The following is an 18,852-nucleotide window of genomic DNA, read 5'->3' as shown; positions in this document are numbered from 1 at the left end:
CATTTGTTATTTTGTTGCATTCAAGTATTTTTTTCTCTTGCACAATCTATCATTAAAGACAACCTTAGGGCATCTACCCTCTTCCATTCGCTCAATTTTTTTTAAATACCTTATGACTTGCACCATAGCAATTGCTTCAATAGGAGCAGTCCCTATTTCACTTAACAATATAGCATAAGGAACCACACTTTTAATCTTGAATTTGTTTGTAATCAAACACTTCTAAATTTTCTCAATTTCTCTCCATTGCATGTCGAATACACTGTTGGCCTATAGTTCACAACCATAACGAATCACCAGAATCACTAGAAGCCCAAAAAGAGTTTGAGTGGTTTTCCAGTCCCATAACTCTGCCTCTCTACACCTATTTTGAAAAGCATAAAATGCTTTACAACCCGCCAAAGCTCTTTTCTTTCTACGACCATTCCAGCTTAGATTTTTGTTGAAATCAATTCCGAAATATTTGTAATATGTAACTTCTTCTAGAGTGTTGTCTTCAAAGTAGAATTTATGTTGGTTATGTTTTCTTTTCTTAGAAAAAACCACTACTTTCGTTTTGCTAATGTTGACTTGCATTCCCACACTTATACAAAAATGCTCAAGGGATAGTAAGTGCTCTTACAAACCAAGAGCCGATTTAGCAAGCAAAATAAGGTCATCTGCATACAAAAGAAGCTTTATAACAAACTTGCCCAAATAGATTCCATCAACCCCTTGCAAATTTAACCACTCCTCACCCTTGTCGACATATAAACCAAAAAAGGTAAAACACAATGGGCAACCTTGGTTGACCCTGATATCGCTTTTGAAACTTTCAGAAATGCATGCTGAAGTTCTCCAAAAAAATAAAAGTTAATACTACTAAATCAACCCTGATGCATATAATAGAATACCTAACATACATTAACCTACATCTAAATTGAACGTACGGAGGCAGAAGAAAACCATCCATAGCAATTGGGGGTTTTAAAAAGCCTCTGTTGTCGGATTCTGGAGCTTGAGATATGGTTTGCATCAGTGAATTAGTTGGAAGGTTGCATGAAGAATCGTAAGTTCTCCCCCCGGAAATGTGGATGGTCAGTCGCTCTGTTGACGATAAGTTTCTTTCGCACTGCTTTGATCTACTGCAGAATGCCTAGTGGATGGCATTGCCTTCGTGCTGATGAATCCACATTGGGTGAATAGGATGGGCTCTTTCCACACCTATCCAAAGTCACACCACCATCATCTGCTGCAAACAAAGGTGTAGCCGGGCTTGAAGGAATGTGGGTACGAGGCTCTGTTGCAATATTGCCGGTAGAAGAATGATTGAATTGCAGAGTGGAGGTTGGAATTCTTGACTTAGAAACTCAGAGATTGGAAAGGGGATCTTAAAAGTCTGGGCATCGCGTTGGCAGATGTGGTCCCTAACGTACTTTACTTCAAAGGCCAAAGGATCGTCAATTGGTATTTGCACTATCCTTTTCACCTGGTAATACCTCTTATAAGTTCATTAAAATCTGCAGACTATTAGTTAAAGATATACAGAAGCTTTCTGGAAGAGGGTATAAAGTTGAGAAGATTAATACCGAAAAAATTCATCGCCGAGAAGCTCCTTTCGCCATATTTGAGCCATCTGTAGCCGTCCGGTGGTGGTACGTTTCCTGGCTCAGAATTGTTCCCAGGCATATTTCTATCCCCTTTGGATATTGATCTCCTGCAATATTAAGTTACACAACAGAAATATTGGATATTAATAGTAGAACTCAAAACCATCGCATATGAGCTGGTAATTCGGAAAAAACTAATGGATACCTCTATCAACTGTAAAAGGTTTGAGAATTAACAAAAGGAAAAGTATATGCGGATATGGATATTTAAGCATAAGGCCAGACCAGTTGAGAAGTAAGAAAAAAATTAAATAATAATATTTAAAATTAAATCCACAAAATCAAAACATATAGAGAGGAAGTTCAAAAGAAAAGAAAAGGCAGCAAAATCAAATATACAGATGAGAGCATAAACATATGGCAGACAAAATCAGGCTCAAACTTGTTTTGCTCAAACAAAAATATAATATTTTATTCTATTGAAATGAAATGAATTGATGATGAGCTAGCCTAATTTTTCAACAATCCCCTGGCTAAAAAGACAATGTCAAGAAATTGATGCTAACTTGTTCTTATAACTTTCTCTGATGTCTTTGAATGCATCACATTCCAAAATGAAATGTGATAAACATCTCTACACTCTAATTCGAATCATTCAAGAGTCAAACCTAAGATTTGAATATCCATAGATCAAAACATAAACATATACATTTTCCTATAGATCACTTGCTCTTCATCCTTGCTAGACCTTTCACCACTTTCTCCTCGTCCTTGCTAGACCCTTTAGACATGTAGCTATGTTTCTACTCTGCAAAGAGCTTTCTATTGTTGTGTAGGGACCAATACTAGTCATAGTATGGTTTTACGCATCCATAAAAAATATTTATAAACAATAAAAAAGATGCACATAAATAGTTTATATTAAGTTATACAAGTTATATAATTTAGTTTAAAATGGGCTCATATATTGATTGGGCCAACAAGTGTCAAACACCAAACCGTAACATCACAAGTTGACAAGACATAATGTCCCAAGTACCTCTAGCCTTGAATTACCAACTAAGTCAAAATGCACTACAAAACATTCCATTGAATTCTATCAAGGAGTACACCTATGCCATCATACAGTGACCCACTGATTTCCACTGGAGCAACACATCTCATTGCTCAGTTATACCTGCACAAGAATGGGTGAAATGTGTGTTAGCCATATGTACATGTGTGTTTAACCATTCAGCCTATTGAAGATAATAAATGACAACATTCAATTCAGGAATTAGTTCAAAGGATGCAATAAATGACACCAACCCTTTCAATTCAAGTATTAAACACACTAGCCTTTTCAATTCAGGTATTAAACACAAGAAAGCGGAAGGATCAACCGTGAAAGATTATCAGTCATTTGATCATGTACAAATCAATCCAGACCACACATTTGAATTTGGGAGATGGAAATCCATGTCAATCTTCCCTACGAATTAAATTCTATGTCAAAAAACTATAAAACATAAACTCTTACTGATTTTCATTTCAAACATTCATTCTACTCATCAGTTATTGGAGACATACAATCAGAGTGTTCAGACACTGTTACATTCATTCTATTCATAAGTTGTTGGAAACATACAAATGGAGTGTGTGCACACTGTTACATTCATTATATTCATTAGCTGCTAGAGACATACAAACAGAGTGTGTGCACAGTGTTACATTCATTCTATTCATCAGTTGCTGGAGACATACAGGTTTGTTTTTGTTGAATAACGTTATCATTTTTGTTGAATAATGTTATTTTTGTTGAGAAACAAGGGTAAATTAAAGTCATTATAGCCAATATCACTTGTTAAATAGATCACAAGATCCAATTAGAGAAGAATTTCTATATGAATAACAGACCCACTGATTTAGATATTGGCACTATAACCTCAAATCTGACCCCTGTAATTCAATATCAGACTACTATAATAGCAAAGAATATCCTTTCAAAGAGAAAATTCTGATGTCGGGTAGATTCACTGTCTGATTAGAGAAGCATTTCTAAATGAATAACAGGCCCACTGGTTTAGAAATTCTCTTTTAACTATTACAATATCAAATTAAGACGAGATAACGACAAGATTGCAGGAGCAGAACTACAAGGAATTAGAGGGCTAGCTATTCCAATTAGAGAAGAACTGGAACTAGATAAGTTGGATAATTTGGACCAGAAACTGACAAATCATAGTTCCATTCAATTGATTTATGGACCATGTTGAGCTTCTACATATAAGGGGGCAACATTGAACGCATATAGTGCACCATTAGGTGTGGAAAACCCAAAATGTAATAGTTGTGAGAACAAGCTATATTATCTTTGTTAAGGTCTATCAAGCTCCTATATAAACTTGCCTTTACAATGTCTGGAAATCATATACCATCTCAATTAAATGTAACAAGTTGTATGGGTTTTCGGCTGAGAAAGAAAGTGTAGATTTTGTTCTTTCATTTTCGTTGTAGAACAGATCTATATAGACAAAACATGTAAGGCTAAAGGTGTTTATGTTGAAAGTTGTGACCTACACTAATTTTATCATTGTATCATTAGATAGGAGTTACCAGTGATCCCTATGAGATTGTGAAAGCCAGTCATGGTTTAACACTGAAAAGGAAAGTCAAATATAACTGACACTAATTTGTTACTTCATCTTTATATAAACTCTATGAGCTTTTTAGTTTATAGGGTATGTATTTGTAAGGAAAGATCTTATCCTGAATAAAAAGGAGATACCTTCTTGTATTTATGTTACTATTTAGAGGAACTTAATTAGATAGTATGATTTTTATAAGATAAGTGAATGACAGAATTAGATGTCAAGATATAGTTTAGTTATAATAATTAGGATAGAGTATGAACAAGAACAAGAAGGAAAGAAACCTCTTACTTGTATTTGACTTAGGCTTTGACTTGCAAGAACAAAAGGAACTAGAACTAAGAATTTGAAAGGGAATAACTACATAAGGGAGGGACACCAATACACGAATGCCTCCACCTTAGACTTTTAGAATTTAAAAGGGAATAACTACGTAAAAAGACAACAACTAAGAACCCCTACATAAAGAGACTACAACTAGAACCCATACTAGGAATAAAATGAATGACAAGAACAATGATTTGAGGATACAGAAAGCTAGTTGGGTTGAAGAAATTGTGTTATGTCAAAGCTGTTACAAAAAGAAAAAGGAATAGCTCTTCCTGATAACTCATATTTTTACCAACTAGGAATAAAATGAATGCCAAGAACAATGATTTGAGGACACAGAAAGTTAGTTGGGTTGAATAAACTATGTTATGTCAAAGATGTTACAAAAAGAAAAAGGAATAGCTCTTCCTGATAACTCATATTTTTACCAACTAGGAATAAAATGAATGCCAAGAACAATCATTTGAGGACACAGAAAAATATTTGGGTTGAAGAAACTGTGTTATGTCAAAGTTGTTACAAAATTAAAAGGAATAACTCTTCCTGATAACTCATAAAAATCATCTAAGAATCAATAAAGAAGTTAAAATGCAAGAAAGGGTCAATGCCACTGTAACCTCAAATCCGACCCTTGCAATTCAATATCAGACTACTATAATAGCAATGCTTCAGACCTGATATTTTTCAACAGTCTGCAATAGGTCATTGTTGAGGATAAGTAAGTTTACAAGTAATCGAAAAAATACACTCCAATCATCAATAACATGCAGCAGACCTTAGAAAATTCTCAAAGCCTAGACAAAGCAATCAAATAAAGCCCACAACCGTGCAAGAGAAATCTAGAAATATTTTTTATGTGTGAATTTTATGTGTGAATCCTCACTATTTCTTTCTTTATGTCAATTTAATTATTCCAAGCCTATTGTAGTATGAAATTTTATCTGTCAAAACCCTTCCAATGATGAGTTTCAAATCCGAGATGTATTCAGTTACAATATATTGTCGTTTCTCATTGATTGCAAAGGCCAATGAATTGCCTTGTTTTCTAATATAGTTTTTTAAAATTAGAATTTTGTGGTAACTCTACAGATTGTTGTAGCCATGCCAAGATTTTCTATTGCAGATTGTACACGGAACGGGAGGAGGCGAGGGGCGAGGGGGGCCCAACTGCAATCTAGTTCATCAGATGAGGATAGGGGGGTGATGTGAATGCTCCCAATTCACCTAGTAATGTCGTTGAAAAGGACACTATGGTGGCAGATCATGCTATCCCACCATCAACCACAAAGCCACCTTCAACCACAGTGCAAGGTGCAAGTTCAACAAAGAAAATCAGTGCCATCAGAGGCTGGACAAAGCAAGACATGCTAGCTGCAATTGATGACATCGAGTTTAAGGGACATTCAATCTGTGCCTCTGCAAAAAAACATGGTATTGTTACCTCTAACATACATTATTGGATAAATGGGTTGACTAATACAAAATGTAGAGGGCATGTTACATTTATGACTAACGAGGAGGAGGCGAGGTGGTTGAGTGGTGTAAGAAGATGGCCCAATTGGGACATGGGTTAGAGCTTATACAACGTAAATCCACAGTAGCTCAAATCTGTCATGGGAGGCCAAACCCCTTCAAAGATGGGTTTCCTAGTAAATCATGGTGGAGGGGATTTTAAAAAGGCATCCATACCTTTTTCTATGTATAGTTGAGGGCCTTAATAGAGGCAGGGCTTTAAATCTATGCCCTGCAATTGTGTCCAAGTTATATAACACTCTTTTTTTTGCATATGAGCAACACTCATATGCCCCAGACCATATATGGAACTGTGATGAAACAGGTTTACAGGAAGGAAGGAATTGTGGTATGTAGGTAATTTCCAAGAGAGGGAGCAGAAATGTGCCTAAGATTTTTCCTAAGAGCAGGGAGTGGATCACTATTCTTTTTTGTGTCAATGCAATTGGTTCTTCAATCCCAGGATTTTATTTATTCAAAGGTAAAACACAACTAAAAAACTATATACATAATTGTGAACCAGGTGCATGCATGGATGCACATCCCCATGCATGGATGACAAAGGAACTATTCCTGAATTGGATTTGTCACTTTGTTGCATCTGTAGCAGGTGGTGTCTCGCCTAAAAACATACACCTACTGATTTTAGATGGCCATGGAAGCCACATGGTTGTGTAGACAATTGAGGAGGCCAACAATTTGGGCATTGACCTGTTAATATTATCGGCTCATACCACTCATAGATTGCAACCCCTTGATGTCAGCATGTTTGGGCCTTTCAAGAACTATTTCAGGGTCGAGCGAGCTTCATGGATGGCAAAGAATCTAGGGGTGGAAGTAAAGAGGTTTGAGCTAGCTGAGCTTGCAAGTAAATCATTTAAAAGGGCTCTCACACCTTCTAATATCAAGGTTGGATTTAGGAGGACTGGTATATGGTAACTTAATGTTGATGTTCTTATGCATGATATTGGTTGTAGCCAAGCATTTTATGTGGAAGGTCAAGAATCAGAGAACTTACAAGACCATGTTGATGCCCAAGAAGATATTGTTGTTGAAGGTATAATGTCCCTTTATGAAGTGCACTTATATGGTCATGATGAGGAACATGTGAGTGAGACACAGTTCAGTCATGAACCAACTGTCAATATCATGGAGGTTGTCACACCCACTAAACCACCTACCAATTCTGCATGTGATATTCCATATGAGATAGTTGATGAAGTGAATGAAAATGCAAACTTGTTTTCAAATGATAATGCAATAGGATTAAACAATGACCAATTGAGCATGCCAACCCAAGTAAGCCCACCATCATGGTTGGCAGAGGCCATGATGAATATCAACACACATAATGTGTCTACCACCAATGAGGAAAGCATGGATATGCCTTCAAAACCATCAAAGTTGAACATTGAACTTGTTCATTTTTTGTGGACAATGGCTCACTGGAAGATGAGCCTATTCAGCATGAAGTACCTGAAGAAGCCAACAATGGGAGCCAATCAGTTGTGCCAGAGGTTGATAGCCAAGTGTCAAGTCTTGGGGAGCATGGGACAACAAATTAGAGAATACTTGGTGCATTCCTAAAGCTATCAGTAGAGACAGTGAAGGCCTCATCAAGGCACTCGACATCAGATTGTCCTCGTTTGGGGAGGAGTTCACAGCTGTTCACATCTAAAGATTATATGAAATTATTGTTTGAGTCTGAACGTAAAAAAATGAAATTCAGGAATCTAAAAAGAGAAAGAAGGAGTTGGCCAAGGAAAAGAGAGCTACAAGGATTGTAGCAGCAGAAGCTCGATCAAAGGAAAGGTTGGAAAGACAAAAAGCAAGGGAAGATGAGGAACATAAAAAAAAAATAAAAAAAAAATCGCAAGGCAAGGGAGGAGGGCAAGAAAGGTTCAACAAGTGTTGGAAAGAGGAGGAGGGGTGACAAGCAGGGAAGACTATGGTCCAAGCCAGTTTGAGGCAAATAGGATGATGTCCAACACACTGGACCACATTGTAGAGCACACACCATCATACCAAGAGCTGATTAACATCCAAGTCCCCCACTATCAGCCAGGGGTTGTGCCCACCTCATATACCCCTACCAGTGCAGGTTTAAATCCTAACTATGTTTATATGACACCTACACTCAGTGTTGGGGTTAGTAACACAAGTGGAAACTTGGGCTACTCAGTTCCTCCATGGTTGCAAGGAGAAAATTGGAGTCAAGCATATACTAACATTCAAGCACATCCTAATCAACCTATCATGGTTAGTCCACCATACTTGGGTCAGGCAAGAGACTCAACAATTTTTGGCAATGAAAGAAATGGAGGCCATCAAGCATAGGGGTGGCATGAATTATTTTTTGTAACCACATCACAATGAGAATTTTGTAAGGATGAAATATGCTGATTGGTTTCATAGTAGAAGCTAAACTTATACACAGTTAAGGATTATCCAGTTCATCAGATTGAAGATTTCAAATGATAAAAATACCATTCTCTTCTACACATTTACATCTAGTTTAACTTCATTTGAGAATGTTTGTTATGATCTGTAGATAACTAAACTCTGTTTGAATAATTTAATCAAATTTAGATCAACTAAATTCATGATTCTAAACTATATTGAATCTGAATTCGAATTATGATCTGAAAATTATTTTTATTTCGATGTGAAGATCGATATACAACAAGTATGACCAGGATAATCATTTAATTTGGTAATTACTTGATGAAATGCAACATAATAAATAAGGAAAATAAGTCAACATAAATCACAAGTAGTTATCAATAGAAGATACTAATAAACAATGAGAAACTGAGCATGAGGGGATTTAGCAAGAGACAAAGAGATTTGTAATATCTATCCAGTGGAAGAGATCTATTCCTATTTCAAGAGAGGTTATATATTGCACATATAAAGATAAAAAAATATTATCACACTGTGATTAGGATCATTACAAACATATTCATTGTTGAATAATAGGTAGAAGCTTCATTGTAGCTCTTTCCACCATGGGGACCCTCAGCATTATGGACCATTTTCATTTTCAAAGGAAGGATCTGCCTAGGAGCATGTGGTTGAGAAGTGCAATGGAAACCAGCGCTCTGTCTGCTCGTAGAGGGAGTAAATAAAAGAATCCCTTTATTCTCACTAAATGAAATTCAAGAGAAAATAATAGAAAGCAAAGATCAATCGAATCCAATTTGAAACAACATTGCAAGTAAATAGAACTAAATGAAGTTTGGACTAGGTAGATGCAATATTTATAAATGGACTCATGTATCTAACTATAAATATGACAAATGTATAAGAACTAATCAGGTAATGAAGTCAGAAGATATATTTTCATAACATTTGTTCACTTCTAAAATGAGAAATTTGACTTGAAGACTAAATTACATGAACTAAAAAAAAGAAATCTTAGATTCTCCAAGAACCCAGTTTGGGAATGATATTCCTTTCTCAGAAAGGTGTGGATACGACTTCCTTACCTGATTCAAAGCACATCAAGAAGTAATTGTTGATTTGAAGGACATCAAGAAGTTGTATTCGAAGCTCAAGAAAGAAAATGTAGGGAGGGAGGGGGGGGGGGGGGACTGGAAATGCGAGCTCTAGTGAAAAGCTTAATATCTATATAGTGGAAGAGATATGTTCCTATTTCAAGAGAGGTTATATATTGCACATATAAAGATAAAAAACAATCACACTATAATTAGGATCATTACAAACATATTCAATATTGAATAATAGGTAGAAGCTTCATTGTAGCTCTTTCCACCATGGGGACCCTCAACATTATGGACCATTTTCATTTTCAAAGGAAGGATCTGCCCACGAGAATGTGATTGAGAAGTGAATCGAAACCATCCCTATCTCTGCTCGCTGAGGGAGTAAACAAAAGAATCCATTTGTTCTCACTAAAGGAAATTCAAGAGAAAATAATAGAAAGCAAAGATCAATCGAATCCAGTTTGAAACAACATTGCAAAGGAAATAGAACTAAATGAAGTTTGGACTGGGTAGATGCAATCTTTATAAATGGACTCACGTATCTAACTATAAATCTGACTAATGTATAAGAACTGATTAGGTAATGAAGTCAGAAGATATATTGTCATAACATTTGTTCACTTTTAAAATGATAAATTTGACCTGAAGACTAAATTGCATGAACTAAAAAAAAAAAACAAAAAATCTTAGATTCTCCAAGAACCCAATTTGGGAATGATATTCCTTTCTCATAAAGGTGTGGATATGAATTCCTTACCTTATTTGAAACACATCAAGAAGTAATTGTTGATTTGAAGGACATCAAGAAGTTGTATTCGAAGCTTGAGAAAGAAAATGGGGGGGAACTGGAAATGCGAGCTCCAATGAAAAGCTTAATATCTATCTATAATATCTATATAGCGGAAGAGATTTGTTCCTATTTCAAGAGAGGATATATATTGCACATATAAAGATAAAAAAATTATCACATTGTAATTAGGATCATTATAAACATATTCACTTAATATCTATCTGTAATATCTATATACAGTGGAAGAGATTTGTTCATATTTCAAGAGAGGTTATATATTGGCATTTCCTATTTAAAGAGAGGATATATATTGCACATATAAAGATAAAAAAATTATCACACTATAATTAGGATCATTACAAACATATTCACTTAATATCTATCACTTAATATATATTTGTAATATCTATACAATGGAAGAGATTGTCCCTATTTCAAGAGAGGTTATATATTGACAGTTCTTATTTCAAGAGAGGATATATATTGCACATATAAAGATAAAAAATTATCACGCTATAATTAGGATCATTACAAACATATTCACTTAATATATATCTGTAATATCTATACATTGGAAGAGATATGTTCCTATTTCAAGAGAGGATATAAAAAATTATCACATTGTAATTAGGATCATTACAAACATATTCATTGTTGAATAATAGGTAGAAGTTTCATTGTAGCTCTTTCCACCATGGGGACCCTCAGCATTATGGACTACTTTAGTTTTCAAAGGAAGGATATGTCCAAGATTATCAATCAAATTATATCTCAGAAAAAATGTAGGCAAACTTAATGAAATCCCAGCAAGTGGTGGGCATTGTCATGAGGCCAGTGAGGAACATTTGTTCACTTCGAAAATGAGAAATTTGAGTGCAGGTCATGTTCATAATACCATTGAAACAGTGGCATATGCGACAATACTAAATACTAACCCTAAAAACCAAACTAATGAACATGTTTTCAAAGATAATATGTTTATAGATAGAATCACATACGATGAAACCATGAAACCTAAAAGGTGATGGACAATGGCAAAAAAAAAGGTAGGAACACTAGTTTACACCTTTATTTATCTAGTCAAAGTAATCGATCCACCAACATCTACTCAACAAACAATGACAATGATAATGTTGTACCCAAAACCCACAACCCAAAACCCACAAAACTCATTGAAAACCCACATAGTTGAAGCTAAATTTCATAAAATTAGCCAAAACCCATAAAACCTAAAACCCACACAGGGGAAGGCCCACAAACCAAAAACCCACAAAACTCAAAACCCACACAAAATCCACACAACTGAAGCTAAATTTCAAAAAATTAGCCAAAACCCACACAAGTGAAGGTGTTTAAAAACACATACACATGTAGAACAAAGGCACAATAATCCAATTCGGCTAAATGTGTTAAAAAACACAGGTATTTAGGCTGGTAGGACAGTGTCCTACCTTCCAGTCGTCGTTTCATCGGCTTTCTCCATGCTAGCAAGCCACAAGAACCCCAGATGCTCCAAAAACCATAGCTCAGACTGCAACAACCTACAAGACAGCATCAAACATTGTTAGATATCCCCAAACCTGCAGAAAACATGTGAAATTCAACCCAAAAGCTCATAAATTTACTTAAAAACCTAAAAAACCCTTCGGAGCACGAAATGGCCATATCCAACACCGAGCCGAGCTAAATCCGCCACAGGGAGGAACACAGATGAATACCAAGCCCATATCACCAGACGGGGAAGAAAAATCAATCTAATAAACAAGACAAAATAGATGATAACAACTGAACAACCTCCAACACAACCATCAAAACTGCTCCATAAACCACTACTTGCATCGTCGAGGATAATTATGGTAGTGACCGCCATTGGAGTAGCGATGCACAAGTACCCAGTAGCACAAATGAACAACAACCAGACCCGAACAGAAATGCACAGTGTAAAAAACAACCCTCAAAGACTATGCCCTAACCTATATGAAACACACCCTAAACTTGTTGAACCGGTGAGTATGTATGCTCAACACGTGGACGCATGCAACCACCACTTGTTGTATGCCATCTAGGCACCTCATTGTGGTGTTGGTGAGGTCCGACGTGGAGGTGATTGGTTACTAGTGGTCTCCCCTAGTGACTCCAAAATGGTGAGGATTTTCTATACCTTGGAATTAAATGCACTGGAATTTTTGGAGATCATCCACATGATGCTATTAAAGGCTATCATGATATGAGACGAGAAAACCTAGATAAATTTATTGAAATTTGGGCCCTTCAAAAAATTGAGTTTGGTTTCCATGTCTTGGGCCATTTGAGCATCTTCCACATACTTCACCTCCCTTAACTCGGTCATAGCAACAACAGATGATTGAGTTTGATTGATCTTGGCAGCAGGAAGAGAGATTAAAGATGAAATATAGGCTAATACTTTATTTCATTGCCAAACTGAGTGACAACAGATGGTTGAGCTTGGCAGTAGGAAGAGACATTATAGATGAAAGATAGGCTAATGCTCCTTCATTGCCAAACTGTCATAGGGTTGTTTATTAAGACTTGTACCCCAAAAAACTCAGGACCTACCCCAAAAGACTCACTCAGGACCTACACATAAAGACCTACCCCTTAACAGCTCACATGGGTGTTTCTCTCTCATCTGGGTTCTGTTAACAATTACCCCAAAAGACTCAAGACCTACCTCAAAGACTCAACACCTACCCCTCAACAGCTCACATCGGTGTTTCTCTCTTGTCTGGGTTACGTTAACAACTCATCTCATACTGGTGTTTCTCTCTCGTTTGGGCAAAGGTAATTTATGCATAGACATAAATATATCATCCATAGAATTTTACTGGAAAAGCCATATAATGGACAAAGAAGATAATTGTTCAGAATATAATATTTCTATTATAGTGACTAAATGTTATACAATAATCTAGGGGTGATTGTAGTCAGTGCTCCAATTAAAAACATACATGATCATTCTAGGTGACGAATTAATTAAACCCAAAATTTCAGAGAGTATCCCCAAGACTATCCTTAAATTACTAAGACAAATCCCTGTCCAAAGGAAACAAAGACGAATATTTGTTCATCCATCAAACCCATAGTGGGTCATGTTAATTCTAACCTCCAGATGAAAAGAAGTTTCGAGAATTTTCTTGCGCCAGATATTGAAAAAAAAGAATTTGATGCAAGTACACCCAGGTTCGAGTACAAGAGCCCAAGGGTACTTGCTATATCAAAGATGTTGAGAAATATAAGGCATTAGCAATAGGTGATTTATCTTCTATTAGTGACTGCTTGTGAACGATTTTTACTTGTTTAGATTAGGATCTTTTTCATGTAGATTATTAGTGTTCTTCTTCATTAAAAAGTAACCAATGCATGAACATAAATAGACAAGAGACACATCATGTAGGCTATGAGCCAAGGTTGAAACCTCTCATTCTTTGAGAAGAAAACCCGCACAAATTCTTCTTATAGAGATTTCAATTGATGAATATCAAGACCAAGACCATTGACCTATTAGGCACTCTAAGATCAAGACACAAGTTTCCTTTGACAGTCAACCTTCTTCTTGCCTCCTCTTCCTCTTCGACCTTCTTTGCTTATGAACTAAGATCATCTCCTATCGAACTATAGACATACTCATCATTATCACATCATTGAACTGTGATCTTTGAGCAGTACTAAACACTGAATCTTTGTGGCTTCATTATAACACTGATATGTGACTTCCTCATAGCATAGAAACCCAAAACTCATAACTGTAGTGCAATCTGAACTGTTGACTGATACAAAACTCCTTGACTGTGATTATATCTAAGTTCCTTGACTGTAAGGTTATTCAAACTAGTTACTTCATGACATCGAATACTCCATGGACCTTTGCTGCCCCTTCAATACCTTCTTTGAGCTTATCTTTTCTCTATGATTTGAATCTTAGAGAATTCGAGCTTTACTAACCGTGATCAGCCTTAAATATGATTGATTGTCCCTTCATTATCCATCTGAAGATCTCAGAGATCTAACTAATTTTTTTTTTGTGCTTAGCCATCGAAACTTCAAAGGAATCCGAACTGTTCAACTGTGGAAATGTGGATACCTTACATGCCTATATATAGTAGTTTGCCCATATATATAAGCCGACATGTATTCAACGAAGGGATGTGTCTCTTAATTGTGAGACGAAGTGAGTTTGATATTCCTTCTATAAGCCGACATGAAGAGGAGAATCGTGCTTGTCTTTGGAGGGCTATTTTACAGTCCTATAGACTAGAATACATTTGACATATCCCCAAGTAGGGCTTCTCCATACATGACATTGACTTTATGACTCTAATGATAAATCCTAAGGCTCTCAATGGGAGCCATCTAAAATAAAATCACTTGCTCATGAAACCCATGAAGCAAGGCTTACAACAATAATTTTAGTTTCTTCTTTACATCATTTAAAAAAGTCACAATTACATGTAATTATGAAGACCGAAACTAGTTACACTTTTCAAAACTCTCTCTTAACTAGGGAGGTACTCATAATGGTACTTGGTCATTCTCAATCTGAAGATTTTATCATAAGAAGAATTCATATTGGTAACTCCTTTGTATAGCATCTTATCAACTAGCATTGTTACATAGCAAGGCCTTCACTAATAGCTCCTTATCTCCACAAGATTTGAGCTTAATGCTGGAGAGACCAATGATTTATAGACATCCTCATCATTGTCTCTCTCAGAACATCCATGCCTGAGTACTCAAGGTGTGTTCCATGAGGACTATTCTTACCTTTGACTCCCCAATCCTCAAAGAATATTGGTCCTCCATAATTACTCTTCCATTGGATGCCCTATCTCATCCCCAAAGAGTATCAGATACCAAATGATTACTCAATCCTCCATTCTGTCTTCACAGGTGAAGCCCATAATGACATGTCTATCTCTCCCTCTCAAATCGAGACAACATATTCTACTCATTCCTACCTAAAATTAATGTACCTAAGCTCCCTCTTGGCTTATGAATTTCCAAGTTTCTTCCAAGTAAGAAACTTCTTTTCAGGCTCCCTCTTAACTAGGGACCTACAACAACTCTTCATGTGGAACAACAAGTTGCCTGAAGAACTCCTCTCTTCTTCGATGTCATCAATTTAGTTTGTCATGGATTCTTCATCTTTTGTTGACTTCTTCATAGGGCACAAACCATTCATCACTTTCATCCATGATTTAGTCATGTCCTCATTTCATCAAAAAGTGAACCATCAGTTTTCCATCAGTTTTTCATGCCATATTTTCTGGAAGGATCTTACATCCCTCATTATGGTCCTCTTGGAATTCATCCCCAGATCTTCCCTTTGAAAGTCCTACATAAGCCCATCCAGATATTAGTTTAAAAATAAGAGATGAAAACTTAAATCAAAATTAGTTTTGTAATGGTCTTTCATCATGACATCTTCCTGTACGTATCAGCATCCTGCATGCAGATTGACACATTTCCCAAAGATTCCTTTACCATGGTTGCATATCTCACAATCTCTTCCTTCATTTCTTGACACGTTTCTTTCCCAGGAGCTTCCAATCAGAGTTCCTCAATGCAGTTAACCACATCATACTTCATATGAGAAAATATTATGTTGATTTCATCTAGTGTGAATCATGCCTTTCGACATTCTTTCATAGGAGGAGATTCCTTTCCTTTTATCATGCTTCTCAAAATAGTAGTAGTGATCCTTGTTGCCTGCAACCATACAACATGACTTTATAATATTAAATACAGGCATACATACCTCATTTACCTTTAGGTCATCTAGGCTTCTTTCAGCAGCTTCCTTGATTGAAAAGATTTTCAACCCCTTGATCTACTTCATCTCTCATGACATCATACCATCATCTTATGAACCCCACAAGTTGGAGTACCTGATGTAACACTTGCTTCCTCTCTAGATCGGTGAATCCTCCAATGAGGATTCCATCTCACATATCCTTATTCAACAAATGTTTCCCTTTTAAACTGATGTATGATGAGACTTGTCCTAGATGACTTCTTCCTTTGATATTTCAATGAAGTCACCAAGAGTTATACCTTCAAAGTTGACTATCAGACATCCTTCATGTTTCATATGGTGATGTCACGAGACCTTGTTTCTAATGCTTCCATGATGCCATAATGCATCTTGTTATTTATTATAGCCATATCCTATAAGGTTTAGGAGCTATGACAAGAAATTTTGTGAGGGAGACTATCTCAACATAGTGTAGATCTCTTACTTCCTCTTTTCTTGGACTTCTTCTCTTCAGCTCCTCTTCTTTGGTGATATGGGCTCCTTCTCTTCCCTCTTTCTTTTTGATATTGTCTCTTTAGGAAAATATTTCCTGTAATGACCATATTTTTTACATCCATAGCATTGAATCTTAGCTATGCTCTTCTTTCTTTTATGAGGAACAAATTTTCCAAACTTCCCTTTGCTTCCTGCAAATGCTTGAGTCATTTAACCTTCAAGACTTTTGGCCTCAACTTGTCTTCTTTTATCTTGCATAGAAACCACAAGTTGTCAAATGAGGTAACTTTATTATCCCCATGGACATTTGTTACCTTGTTCATTAGTTAGTGCATTTAGAAAAAATGATGATTATCTTCTTATCATCTCTCCCAATCTCGCATTTGAGATCTTATGAAGATATCCCTTCATTCTTTGATACCTTCAATTTGTGTAGATCATATCTAAGTCATGTGACCTTATTTATCGCATCTTCAAAGAATATTCTTACAAGTTTATCACATACATCTCTTTGATGTCTCCAATATTGAAATATGACGGGACTAATGCTCTATTGTTATATGGGTGGTGTGTGTCTTTGTTCCCCATCGTATCATTTCCCCTGTACTTGTCCACATTCAAATTGTGTGGAGTTTAGACTCAAAGTAGTATTCTTCATTCACCTTAATCAAAATTTTCGTCTGTGATTTTTAGTATTATCACTGACATGTTGTGACCTCAGGGCAACTTTCTCGCTTTTTTCCTCACCAATTGTCAATGTACTTGTTGGTACCAAGGAAAATCCATGATTGGCGGAAAATTGGCACTAACCCTCAATTCAATTGTATTTGTTTCTTCTAGTACCAGGTACTTGCCAAAATCTAATGAGTATGGAGCGATAACTCCACAAATATTGAAATGAAATGATATTTTAACATCCACGAGACTAAAAATAGTCTATGGGACCATTAGTTCCCTACTTTTCGCCTTTTTCAATTCAATCCTTTTCTTATTCAAATTGATGATGAGTTGGCCCAACCTTCCAACAATCCCCTCGCTAAAAAGACAATGCCAAGAAACTGATGCTAACATATTCCCATAACTTTCTCTGATGTCTTTGAATGCATCACATTCCAAAATGAAATGTTTTTCCGATTCCACTGCCCAGACGTGCAAAATGTACAAAAATGTTCTTCCCAAGCTTCTTTAGGCCTTTTCCACTATCCTGTTTCACACCTAAGTTTATGCGAGTTGGTTCTTAATTGAGCAATAAGAACCTTTTCCGTCTACACCAATGCTAGCTCCAATGAACTCTTTTTGTTGTAGATCACACGTAGGGTTGAATTCCTCAATATAATACTTCTTTTTTCTACCCAACTCTTTTCCCCATACCCGTTTACGAAACTTCTCCATAACAAAATTCTTTAGCTCCTTGCTATTTGTGGGACATGCATTGAGGTAGATATTCCATTTTTTCATCCATGTGTAGTTTTGTTTCATCCATGTTTTCTTTCTTCCACTCATGCCTTCATTGAAGATAGCACTAGGCCATCTACCTACTCCCATTTGCTCAATTCCTTTTAGATATCTTATGAGCCGCACCATAGAAATTGCTTTGAAGGGAGTTGCTTCTGCTTCACTCAACATTATCTCATGAGGTACCAAAATTTTTATTTTGAACTTTCTCATGATCAAGCGTTTTTGGATTTTCTCAATTTGTTTTCATTTTGAGACGGGGTTGTTGCTGGCCCACAATTCACTCCCATATAGCATCACTGGACAAACTAGGAATCCAAAAAGCTCTTTAGTCGTTTTCCAGTCCCATAAATCTACCTCTCTACATCTATTTTGAAGAGCACATAACGCTTTCCATCCACCTAAAATTATCTTCTTTCTGTAGTCCTCCCAATAAAGTTTGTTGTTGAAATCAATCCCGAGGTACTTGTACTCATTTAATTCTTCAAGAATGTTGCCTTCAAAGAAGAACACATGCTCTCTCTGCTTCCTTTTATTAGAGAAAATCATTATTTTGGTCTTGCTAGTATTGACTTGCATCTCCACTGCTCTACAAAAATGCTTAAGGGCATATAAGTGCATTTGCAATCCTTGGGCTAATTTAGAAATTAGTACAAGATCATCAACTTATAAAAGAAGCTTCATCACAAACTCCCCCAACCAATTACCATCTCCACCTTGCAAATTTAGCTAGTCTTCCATATTATCAATATATAAACCAAAAAGAGTAGGG

General features: G+C 36.2%; 1 protein-coding gene across 1 annotated transcript in view; it reads right to left on the bottom strand.

The window, feature by feature from the left end:
- Positions 1 to 1,577: 1,577 nt before the first annotated feature.
- LOC149214256 (uncharacterized) overlaps positions 1,578 to 18,852 on the bottom strand; it is a 39,519-nt gene continuing 22,244 nt past the window's right edge. Inside the window, exon 2 of the mRNA XM_089389345.1 lies at positions 1,578 to 1,696. Coding sequence (XP_089245471.1) covers positions 1,578 to 1,696 — 119 coding nt within the window. The remainder of the gene's footprint in view (positions 1,697 to 18,852) is intronic.

The sequence above is a fragment of the Pinus tabuliformis genome, chromosome 1_1 (genome assembly GCF_031772625.1).
Source record: "Pinus tabuliformis cultivar Carrire ecotype Pingquan chromosome 1_1, CPIR1, whole genome shotgun sequence".
Classification (NCBI taxonomy): Eukaryota; Viridiplantae; Streptophyta; class Pinopsida; order Pinales; family Pinaceae; genus Pinus; species Pinus tabuliformis.
The sequence above is the reverse complement of the archived record's forward strand: the minus strand, read 5'-3'. Positions and strand labels throughout refer to the sequence as shown.